This window comes from Phalaenopsis equestris, unplaced genomic scaffold (genome assembly GCF_001263595.1).
Source record: "Phalaenopsis equestris unplaced genomic scaffold, ASM126359v1 Scaffold218760, whole genome shotgun sequence".
In the NCBI taxonomy this organism is placed as follows: domain Eukaryota; kingdom Viridiplantae; phylum Streptophyta; class Magnoliopsida; order Asparagales; family Orchidaceae; genus Phalaenopsis; species Phalaenopsis equestris.
The window spans coordinates 358769-385973 of record NW_018237177.1 but is presented as its reverse complement, the minus strand read 5'-3'; the positions used below and the strand labels follow the sequence as shown (position 1 = coordinate 385973).

Genomic DNA, 27205 nt, shown 5'->3' with positions numbered 1-27205 from the left:
ACCTAAGAGGAGCCGGTTGACTCTCACTGTTATTCTAGGCGCTGGAATTGCAGGATGTCCCATGCACGTGCGTCACATGTTAAAAGTGGGAGACACTCTTGCGTCCTACTCAAAAGGAAGGGACGCTCCCGCATCACTTACAAAGAAAGGCAATATGAAAATCATTTTTTAACTTATCTTTGCACTTATCATAAAAAGTCATGCTAATAATGTTTTATTAAATAAAAAATCTTGCTATTTATTTTTCTCATTTAGAGAAGCTAAAAAAGAATTACAGTTTTAAGAAGGCAATAAAACTCCAATCTTGGAGCAATTGGGAGTGAGCAATCCTGTTCATCAAGGAAGTTTAAAAAGAATTGACAGAAAATACTAATGGAAACAAGAAGCCAATATGAGATGTCTTGTTCAACATAAGATTAAGACTTCTGATAAGAAATAAGAGAAGTCCCTTTCATTCGTTAAGATGGCAAAGAGTAATCCCTTTTCAATGGCCCTTGTTAACCACGACCATAGGCATGAAGGTAAAACATTTTTTAATTCATAGCAAAATTGAAAATATGATTGAAATTTTATTACTTCTTCTTTTTACTTGATTATACTCGAAAGGTATAATCTAAATGTTTCTATGTATTTTTATTTAATTTGTTATGGTGGTTTCATCAACTAGATAGCTTCATAAAGCTTTTTTTAATTAATTTAATTTGTTCGTACTTGGTGAATTTATTCATTTCTACAGGGAAAACTCCATCTCCAATTTGGGATAAATTAGTTTTCAACAAAATTAAGGGCAAACTTGGAGGGCGGATTCGATTTATGTCCTCAGGGGCCTCACCATTATCTCCAGATGTCATGGATTTTCTTAAAGTGTATGAGATAACTTTTAGAGTTTGCATGAATTTTTCTTATGCCATATAATTATTTCAGACATCATGCCATTTGATAACTACCTTGTACTTTGCAATACCTTTGAGCTTTTTTTTGCAGATGTTTTGGAGGTCAAATTGTTGAAGGGTATGGGATGACAGAGTCGTCTTGTACTGTAAGTGCCATGAATGATGGTGACACTTTAACTGGTCATGTCGGCTCACCAAATACATCTTGCGGTTAGTTTTGCATTATATTGTGTTGCTTTTTTTTTTTAGTATAGAGTTATTTATTCACCCAATGTTCCTCTGATTCTTTGTATTAAAAGTTATGGTATAACTAAGTATAACTAAAATATGTTGATGGAATTATTACGGATTGTTTTTTTTTTTCTTTGTCAGGTCATTCCTCTCCTTTTTATATTCTTGACAATATGATGATGCCATTTTTTTTTGTAGATTATTTATTGCTAGTTCCGCTAATTTAGTAACATTGTTAACCAAGCTTTTAGAAGTCTATTTTAGTTCCGTTATAAAATATTTAATCTCAGTGGCTTTTTGATAGTTTTGGTGGCTCTAGTATTCTGTTTCTTTATGTTTTTGGTAATAGTTTTTGAAAATATAATTTTTAAAATATTAATTATATATGTATAAATAAATTCAAAATTCAAACATTTTAAAATATTATTTACAATTAAAATAATTATATAATGAGCGGTTATTATTAAAAAATGATAACGATGATTTTGTTGTTGTTGATTCTCTTTAATCTTTAGTGACAAAAGTAATATTTTCTATGAATCTATAAATAGTACTAGTATTAGCAAGAAACTTCATACCACTACACATTTATTTATGTGAAGTATTTATCATTACCTGTAGCCGCATGTTTAGCTCTATGATTTGGATTTTGTAATTTAATACTTTGGCAATAGGTTAGAATCCTAGATCACCCTTCAATGGAAAGTTTAATTTCTCATTTAAATGTTCGGAATCCTTAATTGCTACTTGTTTCGATTAAAAATCGGTAGAAATTTTTGAAGCGCTATGTATCAAAACAACTAAAATTTTCCTATATCAGCCAAAACTCAAATAACTTTGCAATTTGTTTTTCGCTTTGTTCTTTGAATCAATTTGAATTTCTTTCATATTGGTTTCAACAGATGCTTAAAACATTGTTAAAACTATGCCATTAGCCTACCTAAAAGAAAATAAGTGGATGATGAAAGGAAACATGGTTGCATGCCACAGGAGGATAAAGTGAAAGGAGGTTGCTGAGGGATGAGCTATAGTTAGTGACACCGAGTTAACCCAAATCATAATAGAAAATTCAAATATTATTACTTGAAAGTCGATTAAGCTGTTGCAACTCACACATTGAAAGAGAAATGACAACCAACTAGACGAAAATAGGAAATAATAACACACCTGACACAACAAGTCGCTAAGATTTGATCAAGGGTGGTGGTGGGTTAGCGAGGGTTGGAAGGTGGTGGTGGGATGATGGACGAGGTGGTCAGCAATAGAAAACAACAAAAATGATGATTTTTAGGGTTTTGGATAACAAGCACGTTGCCGATATTGACGAGGCATAGATTTTCAGGGTGAGGGCAGCAAGGGCAGCTGGGTATGGGTACAAATTCTGGCAGTGGGCAGCAAGTGGAAGAGTTTACAGAATGTGGTGGTGAAGGTAGAAGACTTGGAGGTGATCCTGGAGCCTCTAGAGATTGAAGGAGTGTGCCGAGGAGCAGGGGAGCGAAGGAGGTATTGGTTAAGTGAAAAGGACTGTCAGACTACGTAACAACATGGGAGCCTTATGAGGTGATCCACAAGTAGTTTCCATCCTTTCACCTTGAGGACAAGATACTTCTTTATAAGGGGAGTAGTGTTACGCTCACCCCTGGACTGGTCGAAGGTCAAAGCATCGGCTTGCCTGGTCAATCCTGTTCGTGTGAAGGAACAAAGGAGCTCTTTGCTGTGGTAGAATAGGGCAGAGAAGGTCAAAGAGCAAGTGGGGACCACGAAAGGTTTAATTACATATTCTAGGAGAAGTTAAAGAAGGTTTGGTGGGAAAGTGAAAAATGAAAGTTTTCAAATGCTGTGAGAGGATTTTTATTAAAAGGAGGAACCTAGAGTTTGTTTATTTTTATGCATGTTTTTATTTGACTGTTGTTTTCCTTTTCATGCATTTTTTTGTGGTTGTTGTTTGTTTTCTTCTTGTGGTGTTCCTAACGACGTCTAAGGTGTGGGAGAGACGATCTACCTCTCAAATAGTAGACCAGCCTTGTTGCTTGCTTGTTTTCTTTTGATTTTTATAAGAGTAGCTCTTATTTGTCTTTTCCACTTATCTATTGTGATTTCGTCGAGGCTTGTTCACTGATTTTGGTGTCGAGACGTATCAACTCCCTCCTTCACTTGATTGAAAGCTGCACGCACACACTCGATCGTTGCTTTCACAAATGCCTACTCAAGTACACGCCATTCCATCTTTTGGCAGTGTTTGGCTGCTGTCGTAGATTTACGTTAAAATGATTTTGTCAAATATGCGAAATCCAATCAGTTCGCGGCGGAGAGAGAGCACGCGAGAAACGGCGATGTAATCCGCCTGATAGTCGGATTTGATAAATCCGGATTTACATAGCAGAGGAGACGGAATGGGGAGAAGCAAACGAAACGGGAGAGAATTGAATTTAATGGAGAGTTGCATTTGATTCTCTCTTTTTGGTATTTGGTTGAATTTAGGTGAAATCCATGGCTAAATTCTATTAAAAGTGTGCTACCAAACACTCCCTTCTAGTTTCACTCACAAGATAACACATTGTGTCTCCATCTAGGTATGCACGAGGCCCACATACTACACTCATCTGTATATTCTTCCTCCTTGTGCCTAGTCTCACTTGATTGCCTTTTATGGACATCTCATTCTAAAGCTTGTTCTTACCCTCGGCTAGCTCTCTCGCCCAACCCTATTTTCCCTTTCTTTTCTTCCTGTTTCATGCATGAGACCATACACATCTCTACGTCTTGCACAGGGGATCATCACCTTTAGACGGTTTCGTTTCATATATAATGACACACACTTTCTAGTTTCGCTCACTTGATTGCCTCTTATGAACATCTCATTCTCAATCTTGTCCTTACCCTCGGCTAGCTCTCTCGCTCAACCCCATATTCCCTTTCTTTTGCTTCTTGTTTCATGCATGAGACCATACATGTCTCTACATCTTGCATAGGGGAGCGTCCCCCTTAGTACGGTTTCACTTCACTTATAATGACGCAACCACTTGTGAAGTCTCATCTCCTTACTTTAACTTCCTATTTACCTACTTGCATTCGTCTTCGTCATCGAAATGGCTACGTGTGGTTCAGGTTCTATTTCTTTATTCAACCTTTTTAAAATTATAACAGGGTGTTACACTACTTCTCAATAGGAATTGTCGTCATGCTTGCGTCATTAATATCTTGAATTTCATACCATTTTAATTGTCAGGATAGGTATTGTTGCACTCCAACATGCTTTGAGAGCAATGGCTTGCTTATGAAACTTAGTGTAGACTTGCATTGTTATCAAAGCACTATTATAAGGGTTTCGTCAATGCATCTATCAGATATATCTTCTATATACTTAATTAGTTCAAAACTCCTCTTAAAATGTCTTTTTAATTTAGCCTACGTTAATCTAGTCCCAATTTTTCACATTGGTATTCCACCATACCAACTCATAGGAAATAAATTTTTAATGAGCGAAAGAAACTAGTTATGTAAGAATATATAGAAAAATTAGTGTCAAACTGTTCAAATCAAAAATAAATATTCAACTATTGAAACCAGTTGTGCAATATGTCGGTGTCCATGATGTCATCAAAGGTTAGAAGCTTTTACTTGTATTCAACCATGAAATAATAATGAACTTCTTGTTTCTTTAATTATCTTGATTTTTTCTTCTCTTCTTTGGTTGCATCCTCAAAACTTTAAGAATTTAATCTCATCTTTTTCTTCTTTTATTCTATCTGCCATCATCTCCAACTTCTTGCCTTATCAAACATATTAGTCTGAGTACGCATATGGATTTCTGCTATTAGATTTTTTTGAGTGATTCATTCTAAATGTGTCGTCAATATTATAGTAAAAAAGTGTAAATAGGGTGCCTATCCTTTTCTCCTAATGACCTTACTCGGATAGGAAAAATCTTCTCAAACTTCTGGTTTTAAGCCTTCTCCATTTTTTACACTTCTCCATAACATTTCATCATCTCCTTGATTTAAGGTTCAAACTTAAATCTGTTACTTTAGTACCATTTTGTTCTAAAATCCATAGGGGCATCCAATCCATCATTTGGATTGGAGTTGAAAGGTGGATTTTATGTTTTTTTTTTTTTTTTTGGTTAGGTGGTAAAGGTAGGTGTGCATAAGAGAGAAAGCTTGGAGATATTGAGATGGAAAGAATGTGGCGGACATCAAACCATAATTTGGGCGAAATATGAAATCTGTCAAGTGAATAATACTGAATCCTTCAAGTTCCACGCTTGATCATTTTTTATGACACTGTTCCTTTATTTTTCTTGAAGTCCATGAAATTTTCTAGACATGCTTTGTTGCAATGAGTTTGGGCAGCCTTCTGAGGCTCTTAGATTAAGAGAGATACAGAAAGAAAAATCAACAAAACTTTAACTTGCTGTATTCTTGTAGGACATAGGAGTAAAGGCTTTCATATTTAAGATCAGTAGAAATTAAATTTCTCAGGATCAATGAAAAATACAAACCCCTATCCTAGTTTATGCAAACAAGATTTTAAGTTAAAGATAATGAGTCAGAAAGCAGCAATATTCATAGGATCTCTCTTTTATAATAAGGGGCATGAATCCACATCAAACGCCCCAATCCCCAAATCGCTTAACCCAGAAAATCTGCCTCTTTTTCCCAAGTCCAGCCAGATTTCTTTGGTCAGTATGAATATGGATGAACTCGACACTGTTCTGATTGGAAAGCTTTTCCATTTTTGTTGAAAATATTGAATCTATCAAACTAATATGTCCTAATGTTGCTACTCAAGGATTTTGACATTGACATTTACATACCTAACACCAAAACTTTAGTTTTTACATAGTTTGGTAGGTTGAAATTCGTTTAATGGATTAGCTATTTACTCAATTCTATAAAATCCATAATCTTGAAAATAAGGCACTTGATGAAGTTTCAGTTTTCTGTATTGCAACATTGGAACTCTGTTGCAATTATTCTACAAAGTTTGGTAGGTTGATTATTTGAACAAATTTCTCGCAATTATTCTACCAAGTTTGGTTATATCGTTCTCTTAATTTATATTTTAGTTGTATAATTGTAAAAAGTGAAGTTTAGTTGTTAGATATGTAAATACATAAGAAATGGGTGGGTTATATGTAAATGTTCCATATCTTTTTGTTTAAATATTTTAAATAAGCTATCTTTTTTTTTATGTTTAAAAACAAAAATGTATATGACTAGCAAACAATTTTTTTGTTTTTTGTTTTGAAAAAGAAAAATTCATATGAGTACCAAGCATGTTTTCATTTTATGTTAAAAAAATCAATAAAAACCAAACAAATTAAAAACAAAAATAAAAAACAAGAAACAAAAAGTGATCCCAAACAGCCCCTTTCTCATTTCGGATATAGCAGTTAAGAATATTTCATTTGGTCATAATCCCAATTATCAAAAGCCTCCAAAGAGGAAAGTAATTTAGTTCTTTTTGGGGCATTTACATATACCACACAATTCCTATGTATTTACATATTTAACACTTTATTACTTTTTGCATTTATACCATCCAAATCTTTCATATCACAACAAAAGTACCACTTTTAACTTTTAAAAGTGAAATACATCTTTTCCTGCATAATTAAGGTGGCATATATGTAAAAATTGAAGTTTAGGTGTTAGATATGTAAACACATAAGGATTGAGTGGTTTGTATGTGAATCTTCATTTGTTTTAAGAATCTCTAAGTGTGATGATATAGCTTCTGTATACCAAATTGCATTCTTGATATATTAATCATTCTTTTTTAAATATCTAGAAATCAAGCTTGTTGATGTTCCTGAAATGAACTATACGTCTGAAGACCATCCGTATCCTCGTGGAGAAGTTTGTGTTAGGGGACCTATAGTCTTTCAGGGCTACTACAAAGATGATTTGCAGACGTAAATGCTTTTTCTCAGTAATTATTTTAGATTCACCTTGAATTTCAATAAGTTGAATCCTTGAAGAACATTGTGCAGAAAAGAGGTTATTGATGAAGATGGATGGCTTCATACTGGAGACATTGGTCTATGGTTACCTGAAGGACGCCTAAAAATCATTGATAGGTAAGGTTTAAGGTACACTGCCGTTGCAAGTCTTATGAATAAACTGTGAACTTTTCTTCATACTATCTTAATGTAAACCTCAATTTATTGACGCATTTGTTTAAAAAGGATGTATTACTACTAGCATTTTTTTGGACTGGAAACAGAAGCTGCTCATCACATCAATTCTCTGCTGAGTTGTTGCTACAAAATGAAAGTATTTTTATTACAAGAAGTATTAATGTTAGAATATAGATTATTTAATTACAAAATGTTACAATTTTAAGAAAGATCCATTTTATATATGATATATTAGTGCGGGTATGTGCTTTATTATTTTCTGTTAGTTGTTAATGCAATTTTAAGAAAAATCTGCTTCACTTTGTTTCTTGGGTAGCTTCCAATTCTTGATCCTCTTTACTTTTGCCTCCTGAAACAGCTTATTACAGAATTGAATTTAACACTTAACATTTTTGCTCTTACTAAAATTTTTTTGTTTTATGGAAAAAAAAATATTCATTCGAGCCTTTTCCTATCTTCAGACTTACTTTTTTAGGATATAGATAGTGTGGTTCAGCGTAAGAACTAAAAGAAGGAATGTCAGGGACATAATATTTATATTGCGGTGTGAAAATTGTGTCATACATTTTATTATTTTGGGCCCTCTAGCAGTGATAAATGGTGTTGCGATAGATGCGATTGAGAGCAAAGTTCGTCTCACCAGAGAGGTAAGGGATTGAAGAATATCCTCCCGATTTTCTTGCATATGAATACCAAAACCCACTTTCGAAGAGCTTCCAAAACTGCCTGCACTGCACTGCAACCGAAACATATATGGTTTTTGTCTTAAGGTTCCCTGCAACCCCAAGGACATGCCTGATTATCACAGATTCCCCTTCTTGCCAGCCAAGTATTAACAGGGTTAGCATCATGAATTAGACACCACCAGGAGTCTGTTCCTCTATCCAGCTGCAAGCTTGTTGTAGCTTGCTCCCAACCTGTCGGCCCCCTACCGGTGGTCTACTCCCCTTCCCCTTTACCTACTTGCTGCCGCAATTCCCTGTAACCCTATCTCCATGTCGTTGCAACCTCTGCCCACCTCACAACTTGTTGTCGCAATCCCCTAACCATTCCCTTACTGTCATAACTCCTCCATCTCTTTATTGTTGGTTGCCACTCCCCAACCAACCTAACCACTGTCTAGCCGCAACACACCACCTTGTCATCTTCACATCCGTCTTCGCACGCTTCAGATCTGCTATATCCCATAAATCCACCTTCAAAGGGGATTTAACAAATTTTAGATTTAAGGAAAAAATGGAGAAGAAATGGGATTTAAGATCCCGCAAGATTTAACATTGCCATTATTTTTATTTGGCAGGATTTAGGTTATTAAACCTTGCTACCAAACAATCCCTAGAGTTTATTATAATTCTAGCATCCCCGCCTTGTAGAAACAAACACACACACACACATTCCGTCTCCTGCTTCCGACGCAGGAGGTGTTTCTGTGATGTTGTTTCATGATTGATTTTCGTGATTGAGGCCAAACGCAGTGCAGAAGTTCACATTTTCTTGCAATTATGGGAACGAATCGCAGTCCATCCATAGCATTTCCTTGCGTCCACTGGAATAGGGGTGGGAGCTTGTCCCGACAGGCTCGAAGGAAAACGTTCTCGCCCGGTTTTGTGCCACCTGGCCTATGGAGCCCTCTTATTTTATTTTATTTCATTTTATTATTTGATGGTTAATTACTATTTCTTTCCTATTTTTATAATTTCTAATTAGAGTTTTCTATGAGGGAACTTATATATATGTTGTAATAGGGTTTTGAATGTTTAGTTTAGGCACATGTTTTATGTCGGGACAACTGTCGTCGTTCTCTTTCTCCCTTCTAGGGATGTATTCAAAGGCAGGTAATGCTCTGGCTGTAGCTCAGCCGAGGTGGTGATCTCCTTCCAAAGGATGGATTGGTGCTCCAATTGTAGCTCGTTCTTGTGGGAGTATTTATCTTCGACTTTTTCATCCTCTAAATTCCTCCCCTTACTGTCGCCGCCACCGCCTTTCCTCGTTGCTGAAACCACCGGACAACATTCTGACTATCTTCTTGCAACACCGGCCACCAGTGACCACCTCACAATGCAGAAGTTCACATTTTCTTGCAATTTTGGGAAGAAATCGCAATTCATTCATAGGAGTTCCTTGCATCCATGGGAATGGGGGTGCAAATCCATCCCGATAGGCCTGAAGCGGGACTTTCTCGCTCAAGATTGTGCCGCTGAAACCACGAGACAACATTCCGGCTGTCTTCTTGCAACACCAGCCACCTGTGACCACCTCACAATGCAGAAGTTCACATTTTCTTGCAATTTTGGGAACAAATCGCAATCCATCCATAGGAGTTCCTTGCATACCTGGAAATGGGGGTGGAAGTCCATTCCGATAGGCCTGAAGCGGGACTTTCTCACTCAGGATTGTGCCGCCTGGCCTATGGAGCCCTTTCATTTTATTTTATTTTATTATGTAAAGGTTATTTATAATTTCTTTCCTATTATTCTAATTTCTAATTAGGGTTTTGTATGAGGGAACTTGTATACATGTTGTAATAGAGTTTTGAGTTTTTTGTTTAGGCGTATGTTTTCTTTCGGGACAACCATCATTGTATTCTTTTTCTCTTCCAGGGATGTATCCAACGACGGGTGATGCTCTGACTGTAGCTCATCTGAGGTGGTGATCTCCTTCCAAGGGATTTAGTGGTGCTCTGATTGTAGCTCATTCTTGCATCTCCAACTTTTTCATCCTCTGCATTCCTCCCCTCACTGCCACCGCTACCTTTACTCGTTACTGGAACCACCGGACCTTATTTCTACTTTCGTCCTTCAACTCCAACCACTAGCCACCACCTCTTCTACTATTTTTGTCCTTTCCAGTCACATCCCCTTTTGCTTCCATTCATTCTAGCCGCTCGACTTCGCTATCACCCCGCCCATTCCCCAATTCTGTTGCCGACATGCCTGCTTGCCACCAGACAACATTTTGACTATCTTCCTTCAACTCTAGCCACTAGCCACCACCTCTTCTACCAATTTTCATCCTTTCTGGTCGCCTCCACTTTTGCTTCCGTTCATTCTTGCCGCCCGTCTTTCGCTATCCCACAATTCCACACCCCCCCCTTCGGACAACCATTCCTGGATATTTTCCTGCTATTTCAGCCACCAAAACCGCACCCTTACAACTTACCTTCTTACGCGTCTCTACCCATAACCTGCGCCTTATCTCCTTCTCACTTGTTGTCATCTTCCAAAACAACGGTTCCACGTCATTTTTTGTTGTCTGCCTACTGTATGGAACCCGAGAAACCACTACCTTGTTGTTTATGTTGGACGACCAGCTCTTCCACCGTCTCGCCGCCTTCTGACCCCTCGCTGATCACCACCTCCACCCGGAGATCCACCTAGTTTGAGTTTGTATTGTCATTTTTTGTTTTTTTCTGTTTCAGCGTATCCTTGGGTCGTGTTTGTTAGAACTTTCCTTTTGATAATATTTTTTTTTCATATTGTGGTTTGGGTTACTTTGGTATCATTTGGTATCCTAGCTAGTCTAACCCTACTTTTATCATATGGTTTCTAGCTTTTGCCATACCCATATCTAAAATCCCCCTCCCACCCCTGAAAACAAAAATTTTCCTCCCATTTTTACACCCTACATCACCTCTACCTACATCCCAACACTAATCATGCCATAGAAGAGATGATTGTCAAAGAAATGCCCCGATGCCGTTTGTGACAAATCCACAAGTGACCTTCGGGAACCATCTATGAAGGTTGTGCGGTGGAAAATCTTCCAACTACAACAAAGATTTGCGTCTTCGAGAGAAGGCAATCTAGAAGGGAAACGATGACTTGTTAGATTTAGGGAATGGAGTGGATCTCTTCCACCATACCGATTTCAGAGATGAAAAACCTCTACCCCGAAGATTTGATCTGAAATATCTGAGAAGTCAGAATTTTGAAGTAACTTTGGATTTACCATATTTTAATGGCCACTTGGATCCTAGTCAAGTTCATCGAGTGACTTTAGACTGTGAAAATTTTCTTCAATTACTGGGAAGTCCCACGAGATAGAATTGTGAAACTAGTCATCAACAAATTAAAGAAGAGTGTTATTTTGAAGCACCTACGTCAGCATGAGGGAAAGAAAAGATTACTCTCTGGTATAAAATGAAACGAGAGATGCAATGCCAGTGCCTATCAGTTTGTTATAGGTGGGATGTTCAATACCTATTTGCTTAAAATGTGGAGAGACCTCACTCGGTGACTGTCACATATTAAGACAGAATTTAACCCTAGGATCAAGCAAAAAGAGCATACCCAACATAACATCCAAGCCGACCCCACCTAAGAAGAAATTAGTTCAAAGTGGAGAACCAGCAAAGCTAACTGAAATTCCTATATCTATCACATCCAGAAAGTGTTTCAAGCATCACATATTTGGGTACAGTGAATAATATTGAAAACCACAGGAATAATCTATTTTACTGACCAGGGATAGGGAACAATTGAAGAAAGAGACAATAACATAGTAGACATTGAAGAAAGTGAGGACACAAAGGAGGAGTATCAAATTCCAGCTGACAAGGGAGAAAAGCATATAGTCCAAGCTGATGCCATGAGAGAGACTCCAACAGAATTAACATTGGTGGTCCCTAAACAGTCATATGTCCGATGAACCGACACCAAACATGTAACCATCCCAGATAAGAGAATTTCAAGACCTTTCAGATATATATTATATTTCCTGAGTTACCCTTACAGAGGGATGTTCAACATGTCAGAGATGCTACTTTTTTCTACCACTTCTGGAAAACTATATGGAGGCATTTGAATAGTAAAATTTGTTCAATAGGATACCCACTAATAGATGATTAGACGGGATGAATGAATCACAACATTAGATATCGCCTTAAGACCTTTTCGGGAAAGAAAATCTTATAGTGGGATCCAGGTCCCTACCATAAAAGAAGAGGCCTCTCCTGAGGGATTGTTATTGAGAGTTGCTTTGTCTGTCTAGATTCTATCCTTGAGTTGATTCCTCCTTACTTGCTTACCAAAATATACTCAGATGAGTTTGAGGAGTGGAAGAAGGCAATTGCAGATTTGTTGACTTAAGCTTTTGTTCATGATGATACTCATCCACGTGCAATTCCAATTCTTGTTATGCCAAATAATGAATATTTATTCTATCAGGATGTACTTTGAAATGACCACCCACATAATTGACTTATCAAGAGATTGTTACATTTCTACCATTTTCAGCATGACCGACCTGACGCTATACTATGAGGAGACCAAAGTTTTGATGGATGAGTTCGAAGCTTCCGCAACCTCAGTAGACCGACACAGGAACGTCTCTTGCTTCCAAAACGGGAGCGTTTCTGCGATGTGGGTTTGTGATTGAGGTCGGACATAACATGAAATTTCATGTTTTCCTTTAATTGCGGAAACGAATCGCAATGTATCCACAAGAGTTCCTTGAGTCTACCGGAACGGGGGCGAGAGTTCATCGTAGTAAGCTTGAAGCGAGACTTTCCCACCCGGGATTGTGCATTCTAGCCTATAGAGCCCTCTTATTTTATTATTTGAAGCTTATTTACGAATTCTTTCCTATTTTTCTATTTCTAATTCAGGTTATATGTGAGGGAACTATATATATATATATATATATATATATATATATATATATGTATATATACACACACACACACATATATATACATATATATATGTATATATATATACATATATATATATATATGTTGTAATATTGTTTTTTGTATATGTTTTCTATTGGGACAGCCATCAACATCTCATTTTTCCTTTAAGTGTCGTATCTGAAGGTGGGTGATGCTCCAACTGTAGCTTGTTCTTGCGGGGTTATTTTTATCCGACTATTTCATCCTCCACATTCCTCTGCATTGTCGTCGGTGTCTTTCCTTGCTAACAGAACCACCGAACAGCATTCTCGTTGTCTTCTTGAAACTCCAGCCATCAATCACCACCTCTTCCGTCCCTTCAAGTCACTTTTCCCTTTGTTGTCATTCATTCCAACCACCCATCTTCACTTTCCAACCACCCCCCTCCGCTGCAGCCCCAAGACACCCCTCCCTTCGCTACCCTACAATCCCATGCATTCCCCACTGCTACTACTGCCATTGTTGCTCGCCGTCCCCATCAGACAGCCATTCCTGGCTTTTTTCGTTGTTATTCGTGCCACGAGGACTGCCCCCTCCACAACCTTACTGCTATCCTTGCTTATTGCAGCCTACCCGGCCAACACTCCTTACCTTCCCACATGTCGCCGCCTCTAGAACCTGCCCCTGCCTCCTTCCTACTTGTTGCCATCATCTAAAACAACTGTTCCACATCATTATCTACTGCTTGCTTGTTGTCTGAAACCTGGGAAGCCGTTACCTTGTTGTTTTCCATTGGCCGACCAGCACGTCCACCATCTCGCCACCTTTTGATCCCTTGTTAATCATCACCTTTGCTCCGAGATCCACCCTAGTTTGAGCTTTTGTTTTCGTTTGTTGTTATTTTCTATTCCAACGTATTGTTGGGTCGTGATTATTGTAATTTCTCTTTCAAATGAGTTTGGTTGTAACTACCTATTTGATTTTAGTAATAATATTTGCTTTGCTTTTTCTATTATATATATATGTATATATATACTCATGCAATACAATACACAAAACCAAGATAAAGCAAAAATACATAGATAAAAAAATCAAAAAGCCACAAAAGGGCACAAAAGTGCTAGGACGTCCCACTTTAGTCCTTCTGCCTCCAGTTATCGGAAGTGAGTCGGCTAACAAATTGGTAAGGTGGGTATCATTGCCCGTAGTAACCAAAGTATCATCTATCAGATTCCTGAGCTCAAGTAAATCTTCATTCTTCTGCTTTCTCCTGGATGTGTAGACCTGTCATTCTTCATCTGTTGATTGACTCTTCTGATCATTTGATTCCAAAGGTGGTCGAACAGGTTTAGGTCGTTGCACGTCTTGATCCTCATGAGTCTGAATAATATTAACATTTTTTTGGACCTCATGAGGCGGTAGCGAAACAGTAGAAGTATTTCCACCTATATTATCAGTAATAGGTTCTAGGGCAGACGAGGTCTGAAGAAACTCCCTCTCCCCCACGATAGGAGGTTTCAAAGGCGGGGGAGCTACAACTGGAGACTGAATAGTTGTCATTTTGTCTGCGGGATAATGACGTCATCCGGGGTATCCTTCTGATGATCAACAGTATCAAAAACTGGGAGCTGATCAAGAGGAGGGAGGAGATGAAATCACAGACTCTAGCGGAGCAGTTTGCTTTTCTGGTCTAAGTTGGGGGTGTAGATGGTGACATTAAGAACTTGAGTGTCCGAACATACGACAATTCGAACAATACGATGAAAAAATATTCAATGTCTACATTCTGCCAATATCCATGGTGTTGTGTGTCCAACCAGATTTTCTCAGAAGCGGGTGAAGTGATGTCTCTTTCAACAAGTATTCTGACTTCAGAAGGACGGGATAGATTAAAAGTAGGAATGTTTGTCTTGAGTGGCTTCCCATAAGCTGAGGCAATAGAGTACAATACTTTTTAATAAAAATAATGAAATTTCAGACCAGGGAGACGAATCCGAACCGGAATGATTGGCGGTTATGATTGGTGGTTTCGTCTGTGGGTCAAAATCCACAGACTATTTCAGAATCTTCATTGTTCTGTTATCAATCTATATTATCCTTCTAACAAATAAGCGCATGTAATCTTTTTCAGTACTAATTTGAATAAGAATGTGTCTCCCATCTAATAGTCCAATTTTTCATTCTCCAACAAGGTTCATAAGTTCAAATTATTTGCGAATGAGCTCCATTTTCGAATGACCATATAGAAATTTTCCAATTAAATTCAGACGACAGGAGGAAGCAAGTTGAATGCCTTCAGCTTCTATAAAAAAGGTGGCAGACTTCTCATTCTTCTTACCAGGTTTTTTGATGTCCTCCACTCATTCAAACGAAGGAGGGAAAGATGATTATTTTAGTGTGCCTGAGGCGTGGACCCCGGCAAGGGCAGCTGCATACGATTTGTCCGAAGTCATTCTCAAAGATAGGTGCAGCGTTCTGAGAAGAAGCAGACGAGGAAAAAAATCGTGTCGAAATAGGCGAAACTAAAAAAGGGAGGACGCTGTGAGACGGGACGAACATAGATAAGCTGTAGAAATAGCGAGTTGTACCCACGAGACAACTATAGATCACGCGAGCGGTACCCGCAAGACGGGTTGCAGAGGAGTCGCAGAGCCTGGAAATCCCTAGCCAGGAAAGCTTGCGAGACAGGAAGACGGGAGACGAGACTCGTCTTAGAGCCGGAGAAGAAGCGGGAGAGACGAACGGAGTCGAGCACGAAGATGCCCAAGAGGAATCAACTAAGCCGTAACTGGTGCTAGGGTTCACCCAATGGTAAAATATCATCCGTTAGATTCTTTAACTCAAGTAGACCTTCATTCTTCTTCTTCCTTCTGGAGACCACTTGAGTAGCTTCATTGGTTTACCAACAATGTTAAGATATTTTTTGGAGAAAATCCGAGTGTAGTCTTATATTTTTTGGAGAAAATCCAATCCGAGTGTAGTCTTTAGGCACGGTTAATTGAATCAATACGTGTCTCTCATCCATGAGCTCCACTTTCTACTTTCCTGCTAATTTGAGATAATCAAAATTTTTCCTGATAACATTCATAGATGGGTGTCCCCATTGAAATTTTCCAATAAAAACAATCTTTAATTTGTCAGTTAGGGATGAAATTTCTAATTTAGAGAAAAAAATCATTTTCTCACTTTTTCTGCTTGCATTCTTAATAAAGGGGCAGTCACCTGTGCTATCACGATGCTCCTTATAACTTGAGGGGAAGACAACTGTCATCTCCCCCTGAGGATTACCCACCACGTGGGCAAATGAGGCTTTGTCAGGTTGAACCGAAGAAGAAGGAAGCTCTATCACAGCAAGGAGAAGCCCTACCAAGTCAGGCAGAGGGAAAAAACGACGAGCCGAAGAGGTCCGAGCGAAACCACGGTTGTAGAAGCCGCGGAACAGTCACAACTCGACGATGTCCACACACATGCACAGGGCAGAAAATGACGAGCCGCGGAACAGTTGCAGCTCGACGAGATCCACACAGAAGCTGGATGGCGCTAAGGAGAGACGACGAAACCGCAGAAGCTAGAAGTCCCTTCGTCGTTGGGTAAAAAGAAACAATGGCGCGTAGGAGTCGACAATGGGTTTCTCCATCGAGCGAAACCCTGGCGAAACAACGCGTGCGCACACACACGCACAGATATATATATATATATATATATACTTGTAAATGCCCCTATATATATATATTAACTGGAAGTCAACCAAAAACTTAGTTGTTTCATGCTGAGAGCAGCCATATTTCGCATCAATCTTTTAAAAGAGGACAATTTTATGTTTGCCTAAAGCTTACAAAAAGTTGATTTATATCAAGTTTATATAATCACATTCAAAAATCTTATGCTAAGATGAACATCACGTCCTTTGGTTGGGTGGAAGTTTGATTGTGTCATGGCATTATCATATGACAATTACAGCCTAAACTCAAATGTTTCCTAGTAGCTGAGCTTAAATGTTTTTATTCGCAAGGCATTTGATAGAGCACGATGCCTTCTGATAACCAAGAGTAGGTAAATTCGTTCTCTTTGACAAGCTATTTTCTCAAGTCGATGAGGTCATTTTGGATGACAACCCATAATTATGAAGATCATTCGATCAAACTGGATTTGACTATCTCTATTGACTAAGTATATACTTAAGTCCATAACATTCAAAAAAGATAGAATCATGAGATTGTTTGTCATCATTACCTTATCATTTGCTTTGGGCTGGTAGTAGATACTTTCTTTTCTAATCCAAATTATTGCTACTAAAAGTAAAGCATCATAGAGTTTATAGTCTAAGCTTAATAAAAAAATTTCTCTTTTAATTGAGATGAGTAATCAACCATAGGGACTTGCATGCATGAGAAACTCAATTCAAATCAGGAACTTTTATTGGGGGTGAAAGCTCCAAATAATATGCCATCTAATTTATTAATCTATCTCAAAATAACCATATCAGAATCTCTTTAATATATACAAAGCCGGGTGGGGATTGTTAGTCTGCAACACCACATGACACCACGAACACCATTTCCATATTTGTCAAGGCATGTAAGTGTCTAAAGATTCGTTAACATTATTCAATTAATGTTAAGATACATGTGGCAAATCTAGAAGTGATTTATAACTACTATATGCTAAGATAAACGTTTAGAGTTGCCTATTAAAGACCTTGGTGATGTTGGCATGTAGAAGGATAAAAAACAACACATAAATAAAATTATTTTTAAAAAATTAAAGATAACTTCAAAGTTGTGTAAATAGGCTTGATACATAATATAACACTCAACAAGAATTATTTGAAAATGAGGACAAGATGGGGGTTAGTGCCAATGTTAATGCCTCTTTTTAAATTGTTTATTTTATTTTATTTTTCTTTTTGCATGTTTTATCCAGGAAATCAAAGGTGAGAAATGGCTAGCTGTAAGAATGTAAGGGTAAATTTATACTATATTCACCAGGTTTGCCAATATTTTTATTGAAAACTTCCAATTATAAATTATTCTCCGTTTAACTTGTTCGCTTTAACATGTTTTTCCAAACAAACAAAAAAAAAAGTATTAAGAACTCCACTTAGATTGGATTGATGTAGTTTAAAGTCGTTCTAACCATAATACTTCTTGAAATTCGAAGGATTTGAATTATTTCTAGGAAAGTTGTATGCTTTTAAACATTGACGGTGCTTCAAAGCATCCAAAGCTTTTATCTTCTCAAATCCAGAAACACAATGAACTTCAAAAAATGCTAGATCTTTTGATCCATGCAATGAACTTGAAACTATGCCAAGATTTGGTTATTCTCTTTTAATGCTTAGGCCCACTCTCCTACACTGAAAGAATTGATGTAGTGTTAATTTGTGATTACAGATATTTTGGCGGTGAGCCATGTGAATGTTTATTAATCCATGTATAAATTTATAAATCAATCATGCAAAAATCAATAATTTATAAATGCTTACGGATTTGTTATCTTGGAGCTTATCCCATTTTTTGAAGCTTTGCTGATCCTATGACATGTCTATCTAGAAAATAATCAAATTTATTGTGGATAATTAATGTGTGAAAGGTGCATAGTTGCTTTTCTTAATCTTATTTGTGGAATATATCCAAGATGACTCCTTTCTCTCCATGTTTTAAAAAATGCATGCAAAACTTTGAAAATTTACATGATTAGTAATTAATCATCTTTTTAAATTGTTATTTCTACATCTCTGCTTGATGCATGCCTACAAGTCCATGTTTTATTTGAATAACAAAAAGTTCATAAATGCTGTCTGACTGTGTCCTTTTTTTGAAACTGTAGGAAAAAGAACATTTTTAAATTGGCTCAAGGGGAGTACATAGCTCCCGAGAAAATTGAAAATGTATATGCAAAATGCAAATTTATTGCCCAGTGCTTTATCTACGGTAAGTTTAAATACTTTTGTCTTAATATTGAACCTCAACTTTGTGTGCATTTTGAAGGATTTGCATACATTCCAATTAATTCATACGTGTTTACATATTTAACACCTATACTTCAATTTTTACATGGATGCTGCCTTACCTATACATGAAAAGGTGCATTTTACTTTTTAAAAGTTGAAATGGTGGTATTGTTTATATGATGTGCAAGATTTGGGTGATATGTTTGTAAATGCCCCTACTATTTTCCAAGAAAAAAGGCAATGCCAAAAGCCCTTGAAATTTGTAAGAAGAGTCAAAACTCTATATTAGTAAGCTAAGGTGGGTTGTGCAAAGTATGCACATTCATAATGCTTTTTGAATGCAGGTGACAGCTTTAGCTCTTCTCTAGTTGCAATAGTTGCAGTTGAGCCTGAGATTTTGATCGCATGGGCTGCATCAGAAGGAATCAAGGTGGATTCTTTATTGTTCTTGCTTTAGTTTTTATTTTCTTCTCCCTCTTTATTGATGGCATTTTTACTCAATTACCTTATATTCATCTTTAATTGTAATTAAGAGTCTTCAGTACAATTGAAGATCATCATTGTTTTAAAAACCTGATCGGACCGACCTGTTAGAACTGGTTCAACCATAAACCGGTCATTTGACATGTACAATCCAAGCTTAAAATCATTGTTGCACAAAATCTGGGTTGTACTTGTCAGAATTAGGGTTGAACTAACGGACCGGTCCGGTTTTTAAAAATGATTTGACCGGTTTCTAATATTGTCCGATTTTAACCTTTTGATTTTGATCGTATTGCTAAAAATAATATATTTAAATTAAAAACAGAAAAAATTGTCTCCATAAGTGAAATATATTAAGTTAAAATATTGTTTATTAAATTGATAAAATAATTTTATGACATCATTATTATATTATTTAAATTATATTAAAATAATTTAAATGTTTATTTTGTCATTCAATTCAACTCCGATTGAACTATTGAACTTTAAAACCCTTGTTTAATGTCCGGTCCAATCTTCATTAGCTTTTTTTTCCCTCTTTAAAGAAACTTAGACATTATAAGATAGAAGGGAATCTAATGCATTCAATAGTTGGAACACAGAAAAGTAATCACTCTTCACAAATTAATCCTCTTTTTTTTTTTTACAGTATGAAAACCTTAAACAACTCTGTGCCGATCCTAGAGCGCGGGCTGCTGTCCTCGCAGAGATGGATGACATAGGAAAGCAAGCTCAGGTTCTTCATCCTGCTTAATTAGTGATTCGCTGCTTTGTGAAACTTTAATTATCGGTACATAATGTTCTTACAACCGTCCTCCAAATGTGAACAGCTGAGAGGTTTTGAATTTGCAAAATCTGTCACCTTAGTACCAGAGCCTTTCACCCTGGAGAATGGTCTTCTAACCCCAACATTCAAGGCAAGTATTTGTTATTTTAGGGGCATTTACATAAATACCACACAATTCTTATATATTTACATACCTAACACCTATACTTTGATATTCACATGCATACTACTCAAATCTTTAACAACACAAAAAGTACTACTATTTTGAAATGCACCTTTTCATTCATAGGTTTATAAACTTTAGGTGTTAGATATGTAAATACATAAGAATTGTGCCGTTCGTGCGTTGATTTCCCTTCATTTTATTAAGATTTTATACTTTTATCACCTAAATTGTGGAGCAACAATACTTTGGATTATTTCATTAATTTCTTATGAAATTAAAACCATGATTTACATAGGTGAAGAGACCACGGGCAAAGGCCTACTTTGCAACAGTAATTACTGCAATGTACGCAGAGCTATCCAAATTTGATCCATCATTGTAACCGCCATTAACAGTTTAAAACTGAAGGTCTCTTTCCTCCTCCATTGTCACGTATGGGTATGGCTTCAATGCATAGAGCAACGTATTTATTTATTTTGTATAATTTGAAAGCATTGTTGGTTTCTTAAGCATAGATTGGTTCCAGGTCTATAATATATTTGAATTGTGATAAATCTGTAAATGGAAGATTTACATACATACCGCCTTAGCTATTGATGAAAAAGATGCAATTTCAGTTTTTACAAGTTAAAAATGGTGGAATCTTTGTCTGTGATATGAAAGATTTGGGCGGTATAAATATAAAGAACTTTAGGTGTTGGACATGTAAATGCATATGAATTGGGTGGCATGTATGCAAATGCCCTGTGATTATTGTTGGGATGAATATGGGCATGATGTTAGTAGATTCTGGCCAAGTGTTGGATAGGAAAAATTATTCCATATAGATCGGTGTCCGATCCGGACCGTAAATCACATGATCTATAGTCCCGATATATTTCGGTGGATCCCACCTAAATTTCTTTTTTTTTTTTGAAAATAAACAGAAATAATCCTGACTGTAGATCACCGTGATCTACGGCCAGGATCGGACACCGCATGCAGAGATGCATGCGGCTGCATGCGGTGTCCGTACGCAATAATTCCTCGTTGGATAGGGGACTTTATCAGTGAGCATAATACGAAAAGAGTGATTGAGGGAAACTTTATATATATAAGCATATTTTTTAAATAAATTATAATTTTTTTTTCAAAATATTAAACATTAAAAAAACAAAGTCTGGAGTCCAATAAGCACTTGCAAGAGCAAATACTAATAATAAGAGCATTTTTTTTGTTTTCTTTCAACTAATACTACATAAATTATAAGCGGCAAGCATTTGTAATTAATAAGAAGAATTTATGCATTCACATTCTAGCGAGAGCGTTTATTTAATCAGGGCACCAGATGTAAATTTGCATGTGGAGTTTAATAGGCAATTGCTACAGCACGTCAGCTCTATTGTAATACACTGATTGTTGGTTTTTTAGAAGGATGGGGCTCACTTGTCATGTGGCACATGTACACTATATTTCGAATGCAAATTTTACGTTTGGTGTCCTGATGGAATGATTTTTCCATTCTCGCACTTCAACTTTGATTTTTACATTTATATTATCAATATTTAATACTAAGGATTTCATAATTATAAATGCAAAAATTAATATTTCGGTGTTAGATACTCGAATACACGAACAGTATCGTGCGGTATGCATGTAAAAGCCCCTTAATAAAAAAGAGCAGATACAATCCAAGTCATAGATTCCAAAATGTACAAATATTTACAATCAAATCCATACAATATCAAAATTTACACACCAAAAATCCTATAGGACTTGAAGGTAAGAAGAAAAAAACCTCAAAACTACGCAAACCTCAAGAAAACCATGGCTAACAAAGCCAGAGCTTTGAAAAGAACTTCATTCACGCTTCCATCCACCCTCCCAATTATCTCCTCCTCTGTAAGTTTAATTTTTTGTGAGCTCCTGCTGATCTCAGAAATGGTCTCTCGCAACCCATTGACAGCCCATGAAAGCCAGAAGAATCCTATACCAACTCCTACGTTCAGAACCTTGGCTGAGTTGAACGGCATTCTTCCAGCCGGAGTCTTGCATGCTACCGATAAGAGGACGGCGAGGCCGGTTCCGGCAATGCTGGCAGAGAATTGGGACAGGAGTTGGGTTATTTCCGGGGCCGATTTCTTCAGTGAAAGGATAACCGTGTGGCTGCTCTTCGTGTTGATGACAACGGAGAGGAGAATTTCGCAGGCACGAAAGTAGCTCTTCTCGTGATGATCTCTCTCCTTCACCGCATTCTTGCCCTGCTTCTTCTTCGGCGATGGTTTAAGTTTGATGTTTTCGGAGCTGAATGTTTATGTGATGGAGAAACAGAATGATGTTTTGAATTATAGAGCAAAGAAATAAATGAGAAAGATACAAGTTATTGCAATCTATGTTTTCAAATTGAAATCTTATATTATGAGCATGATGTTTTGAAGTATAGAGCAAGGAAATAAATGAGAAAGATACAACTTATTGCAATCTATGTTTTCAAATTGAAATCTTATATTATGAGGGAATGATTGTGAAGGTAAATTACGTATATATTTTTTTTAGATTGAGGATTATATATTCATAAGGTGAAAAAGTCTCTAATCTATAAGATCGGAACCTTTGATTTTAAAAGTAAATCATCAATTAAAACTGTTGAACAATCATTAACAATAGACGAACAAGAGAAAATGATTTCTCTATTAAATCAAAAAGATTTAAAAAGTTACTTAAAAAATTATAAATATATTCACATAGGGCTAATTCAAGTAATATTTAAACCTCTAACACTACGAGAATTAAACACTTCAATTTTAGCTTGCTTAAGAGATGCAAAATGCCTGAATTGGTCACAATAGTTAATGGAAGTTATGAAAACTAGTCTGTGTCATCGGTAAGTTTTTTTAACACTTTTTTCAAAATTTAAGTAAGTCACTTACAGACATAAATCTCTTTGAAGCAGCTAAAATACAAATCAAAGTGCAGAGGTATAAATTTTTATCTAGATGTGAAATAATAGCAATAATCTATGAATTCATTTTAAAATTATAAATACTTTATGCCCAAATATCAAATATAATATGAAAACTAAGGATAGAACTACAATAGTAGAAACTAATCTATAGGCTTCAAATATAGCAACTAATAGGACAAAAAAATGGGATGAAGCTTCCCTGAGTCGCGGCAGTTACCAACTGCTATTAATTCTCATATTGTAATAAATAACGATGTAGAACAAGTTAGTCGGGATACTAACGGAGACGTTCTGATAAGATTGAGAAGATCCATTACTCTTCTACGAATATCTTATCTCTGTTCAAATATTTCTCACAATGATTCTGATGAACTTTCATCAATAAATCAATGAATAGAACGAATAAATCTATCAAGTAATAATCTATTACACCAAACTAGGGTAGAAAACATTTCTTCGCAATCGAAAGCTAGTTTTAATTTTAATAAAGATTGAATTTAAAGAATTCGCTAAAAAATAAATCAGACAAACTTTAAACACTGATTATCTACAACCTAAATATGACTCATTAAGAAATTGGTATCGAAGTTATATTATGGAAGATAGAAGAAAATTTTCTGAATTTTATTTTGAAGAAAATTTTTTGAAATTTATTTTGAAGAAAATGAAAACAGATTCTATGAAAAAAAAAATCTTTAATTTTTAACATAGTTTAGTAATCAAATATCCAAAAACATTACATGAATTTGACATGTTAACCAAAAACTGGAAAATTAATTATGGAGAAATAATGAAATCTATTTATCCTCCAACTGTTCCAACAGTAATAGATCTAAATAATAGAAATCCAAATTTTGAATAAAATGCTTTTAGAAAAACTCTAGAAACTAATGCCACCAAAAATTTTATTGGTTTAATTAAACAATTAAATTTAATAAATACTAATCTATCTTTGATTTCAAATCACTTAATGAAACTAAAAAATAAAATAGACAAATTTATTTTCTCTTTAAAAACTAAAAATAAAAAGAAAGTAAGTTTAACAATTATTTCTTCAGCTCCTGCTATATATCCAACTCACAGTCTTAATTTCCACTTAGAACTGTCGGCTCGGGATTTTGAAAAATTAATTAAAAACATAAAAGATACTAAAATTATGACATTTAATAAAAATGCTCAATTAAATGATCAATGAGAAAATTCTGATAATGATAAGATTAAATTTGAACAAATTGAAGAATAATTTCAAGATAATAATTTAGAATAAGAATTCTTCTAAATACATAAATTAAAAGGCAATAAAATCTCATCTTCACATTAAACTCGATGGATGAGTAGATATTACTACTCTTGATCTACTCATACTGATGTTTTATATGAAGAAGAAAATAAAATCAAAATGACTATAATTCATCAAATATATATTAATGAGAGAGTGACGGTATGACTGATCGTTAAATACAAATTGTATTCCAATGAATAATGATTTATGTCTCTGCTGCTCAGAGTTATAGTAATCGTGCACATCAAATCGTAACTCAGTTAACATGTGGATTCACTGGTCTTCTCAAAGGTTGGTGGGATAATTATCTAACTCAAGAACAAAAAGAAGAATTTTTAAGTCCTATAATAATAAGAAATCCTAATAAAAAAAAAATACTGATGTTGTTTATTAATTAATTATAAATATTTTATAACATTTTACCGGTATAGTATCCGATAATGGAGAGCAGATTCATTCTCTTTTACAAAAATTAAAATGTTCAACTTTAACGCATTTTGTGTGAGTGCTTGTGGCTCGTGGTCAAGAAGGAGGACGAACTCCGTGAAATGTTCTAGGTTGAGTTGTTATCAAGGAGGAAGATCTTTCTTTGTGGGTGCTTGCGTGGGTTGAGTCACGACCGAAGCAAGGAAGGAGGAGACTTCTCCATTGTGCTCGTGTGCAGAGGAAAAATGATAAAAATTTTCTTACAGAGGAGAGGAGGGGGAGGAGACAACGTGGAAAGGAAGAAGAAATCTCTTGGGAACCGAGCCGAACCGAGTTGTTGGGAGAGGTAAGGATTTTAATTAAATAATAAAAATAAGAATTTAATATAATCATAATTGGATCTGAAAAAGGGGTTGACGAAAATAAAGGAAGTCTAGAGTTTTTTTTCTCAAAAATATTTTATACAATATTAAATATAAATATTAATTGCAATGATTAAACTTAAAATTTAAGTATTTAAAAAAAACTTAATTAAAATAATGAAATACTATAATAATTAAAAATAATTAGAATCATAATTAAGTAAATTGTTAATTAAATATTTTATATTTTATAGGCGTTTATCTTAAATAGGAGATAGAAGAGCAACTAGATTATCTATGATAGAGGTGAAATTTATACTTTTAAATCGTAGTAATATTTGATTTATTCTAAATTTAATTCTCTATGACTTGCTTAGATATATTTTACTAGCTCGTTAAGTTCAATTGATTTTATTGAGTGATGTCATTGATATTTGCATGTCATGTAAATGCAAGATTCATGTTATTGAATGAAATGAAAAAAAAATACTAATAATGTGATTTACTATTTTGATTGTTTGCATGTGCATGGTTGACTATAGAGCCACCACTTTGTGATACTAGTGGGGAAACGCTAAGGTAATCTTGCACGCAAATGAAAAAGAATATTAATATTGAAGTATCTTAAATGGTATAATTTTAGATGATGCTCCTGTGATGTATATATATAGATTAAAAAATATTGATATGTAAACGATATAATAAGATTAAGTGGAATTTTAAAATCACCTTAAAAGATTATATTAGATAGTACAAAATGTCAAATACCCATATAATTTTTATATAAAATTTAATTGGCATACATGTCTCCATTTTTATTAAATTATTATAGTTTAGAAGTATGAGTATTCACTAACTCTATTTAATTTACTATTATTTTAAACTAATTTTTTAGATTTAATTTATTTGATTAAAAGATGAACAATAACAGAAAAAAAATATTATAGAAAATGCGGTCAACCATAAATGAGGTAAAAATTAATTGTATTGCTTTAATTCATTTTCAATTGCTCTTTCATATATTAAAATGTTAGTTATAGAATAGTTTAATAATTTTCGCCGACCGATGGTCTGTACCCGTCTTGGTTACTTCCAAATTCCGAGTCTGATCGTGACAAGAGTTAAGAAACTAATTAAATTCAGAGCTTTTGAAATTTAAAAACTCATAACTGAATTCACAATATATCATGTATTAGCGAACACATGACGAATCATTTTTAAGCCCAAATTAAAATTGTGTAGTACAAAATCACAATATTTGCAATTTCCCAAGTTCCAAAATCATTTCAAAGTGTACAAATTTCAAGGCTATTTCCCAAGTCATAAGCAATATTTTGAAATTTGAGTCAATACTCTTAACACTTAGGGTAGCAATTTCGACAGAGCACTTTTCGACTACTACCTCGGCAAAGTAGCTCAGGGACCATGACGACCCAGGACTACGAAACTATGGGAGCTTGATCGAATTCATCATCATTTCCCCCACCATCAGCTTTAAACTCAAGGTGATAACTTTTATAACTTAAACCATAAATATGTTGCTATTATATGTTGATTATTTAGTGATTAATGACTATACTTAATCAAAAGTACTCTCCCGTTATCGAGAAGGGTAATTAACCATAGGGGCTGCACCTATGAAAAACCTCGAACCCCATATCAAAGAGTCCTACAAAATGAGGGAAAAATCTCTGGGTAGTGTCTTATCTACAATGCAATCTGCCTTTTGAAATTTTGACCCGAAACAAAAAAAAAAACTCTCAATATCATAAAGAGTCCGAGTCAAATTTTTGAAGCCCACATTGTTCATTATCATCAAATCCCAACTATTTGATATTGATGTTATGAATCCTCATTTTTCTTTTCTTTTCTTTGGAGGCCTTAATATTATATTCACAAATTATTTGGAACAACATCCATCCATG

General features: G+C 35.5%; 2 protein-coding genes across 3 annotated transcripts in view; one reads left to right on the top strand and one right to left on the bottom strand.

Moving 5' to 3' along the window:
• LOC110037326 (long chain acyl-CoA synthetase 6, peroxisomal-like) overlaps window positions 1-20889 on the top strand; it is a 55137-nt gene extending 34248 nt beyond the window's left edge. Inside the window, exons 15-23 of the mRNA XM_020741947.1 lie at window positions 737-866; window positions 985-1103; window positions 6918-7041; window positions 7120-7206; window positions 18707-18810; window positions 19175-19260; window positions 19963-20049; window positions 20144-20230; window positions 20562-20889. Of these exons, the coding sequence (XP_020597606.1) occupies window positions 737-866; window positions 985-1103; window positions 6918-7041; window positions 7120-7206; window positions 18707-18810; window positions 19175-19260; window positions 19963-20049; window positions 20144-20230; window positions 20562-20648 (911 nt within the window). The 3' untranslated portion in view covers window positions 20649-20889. The remainder of the gene's footprint in view (window positions 1-736; window positions 867-984; window positions 1104-6917; window positions 7042-7119; window positions 7207-18706; window positions 18811-19174; window positions 19261-19962; window positions 20050-20143; window positions 20231-20561) is intronic.
• A 997-nt stretch (window positions 20890-21886) lies between these two features.
• The window catches only part of LOC110037329, a 36639-nt gene continuing 31320 nt past the window's right edge, over window positions 21887-27205 (bottom strand). For both annotated transcript variants that reach the window (XM_020741952.1, XM_020741954.1), the window contains exon 5: window positions 21887-22549. In XM_020741952.1, coding sequence (XP_020597611.1) covers window positions 22051-22549 — 499 coding nt within the window. In that variant the 3' untranslated portion in view covers window positions 21887-22050. The remainder of the gene's footprint in view (window positions 22550-27205) is intronic.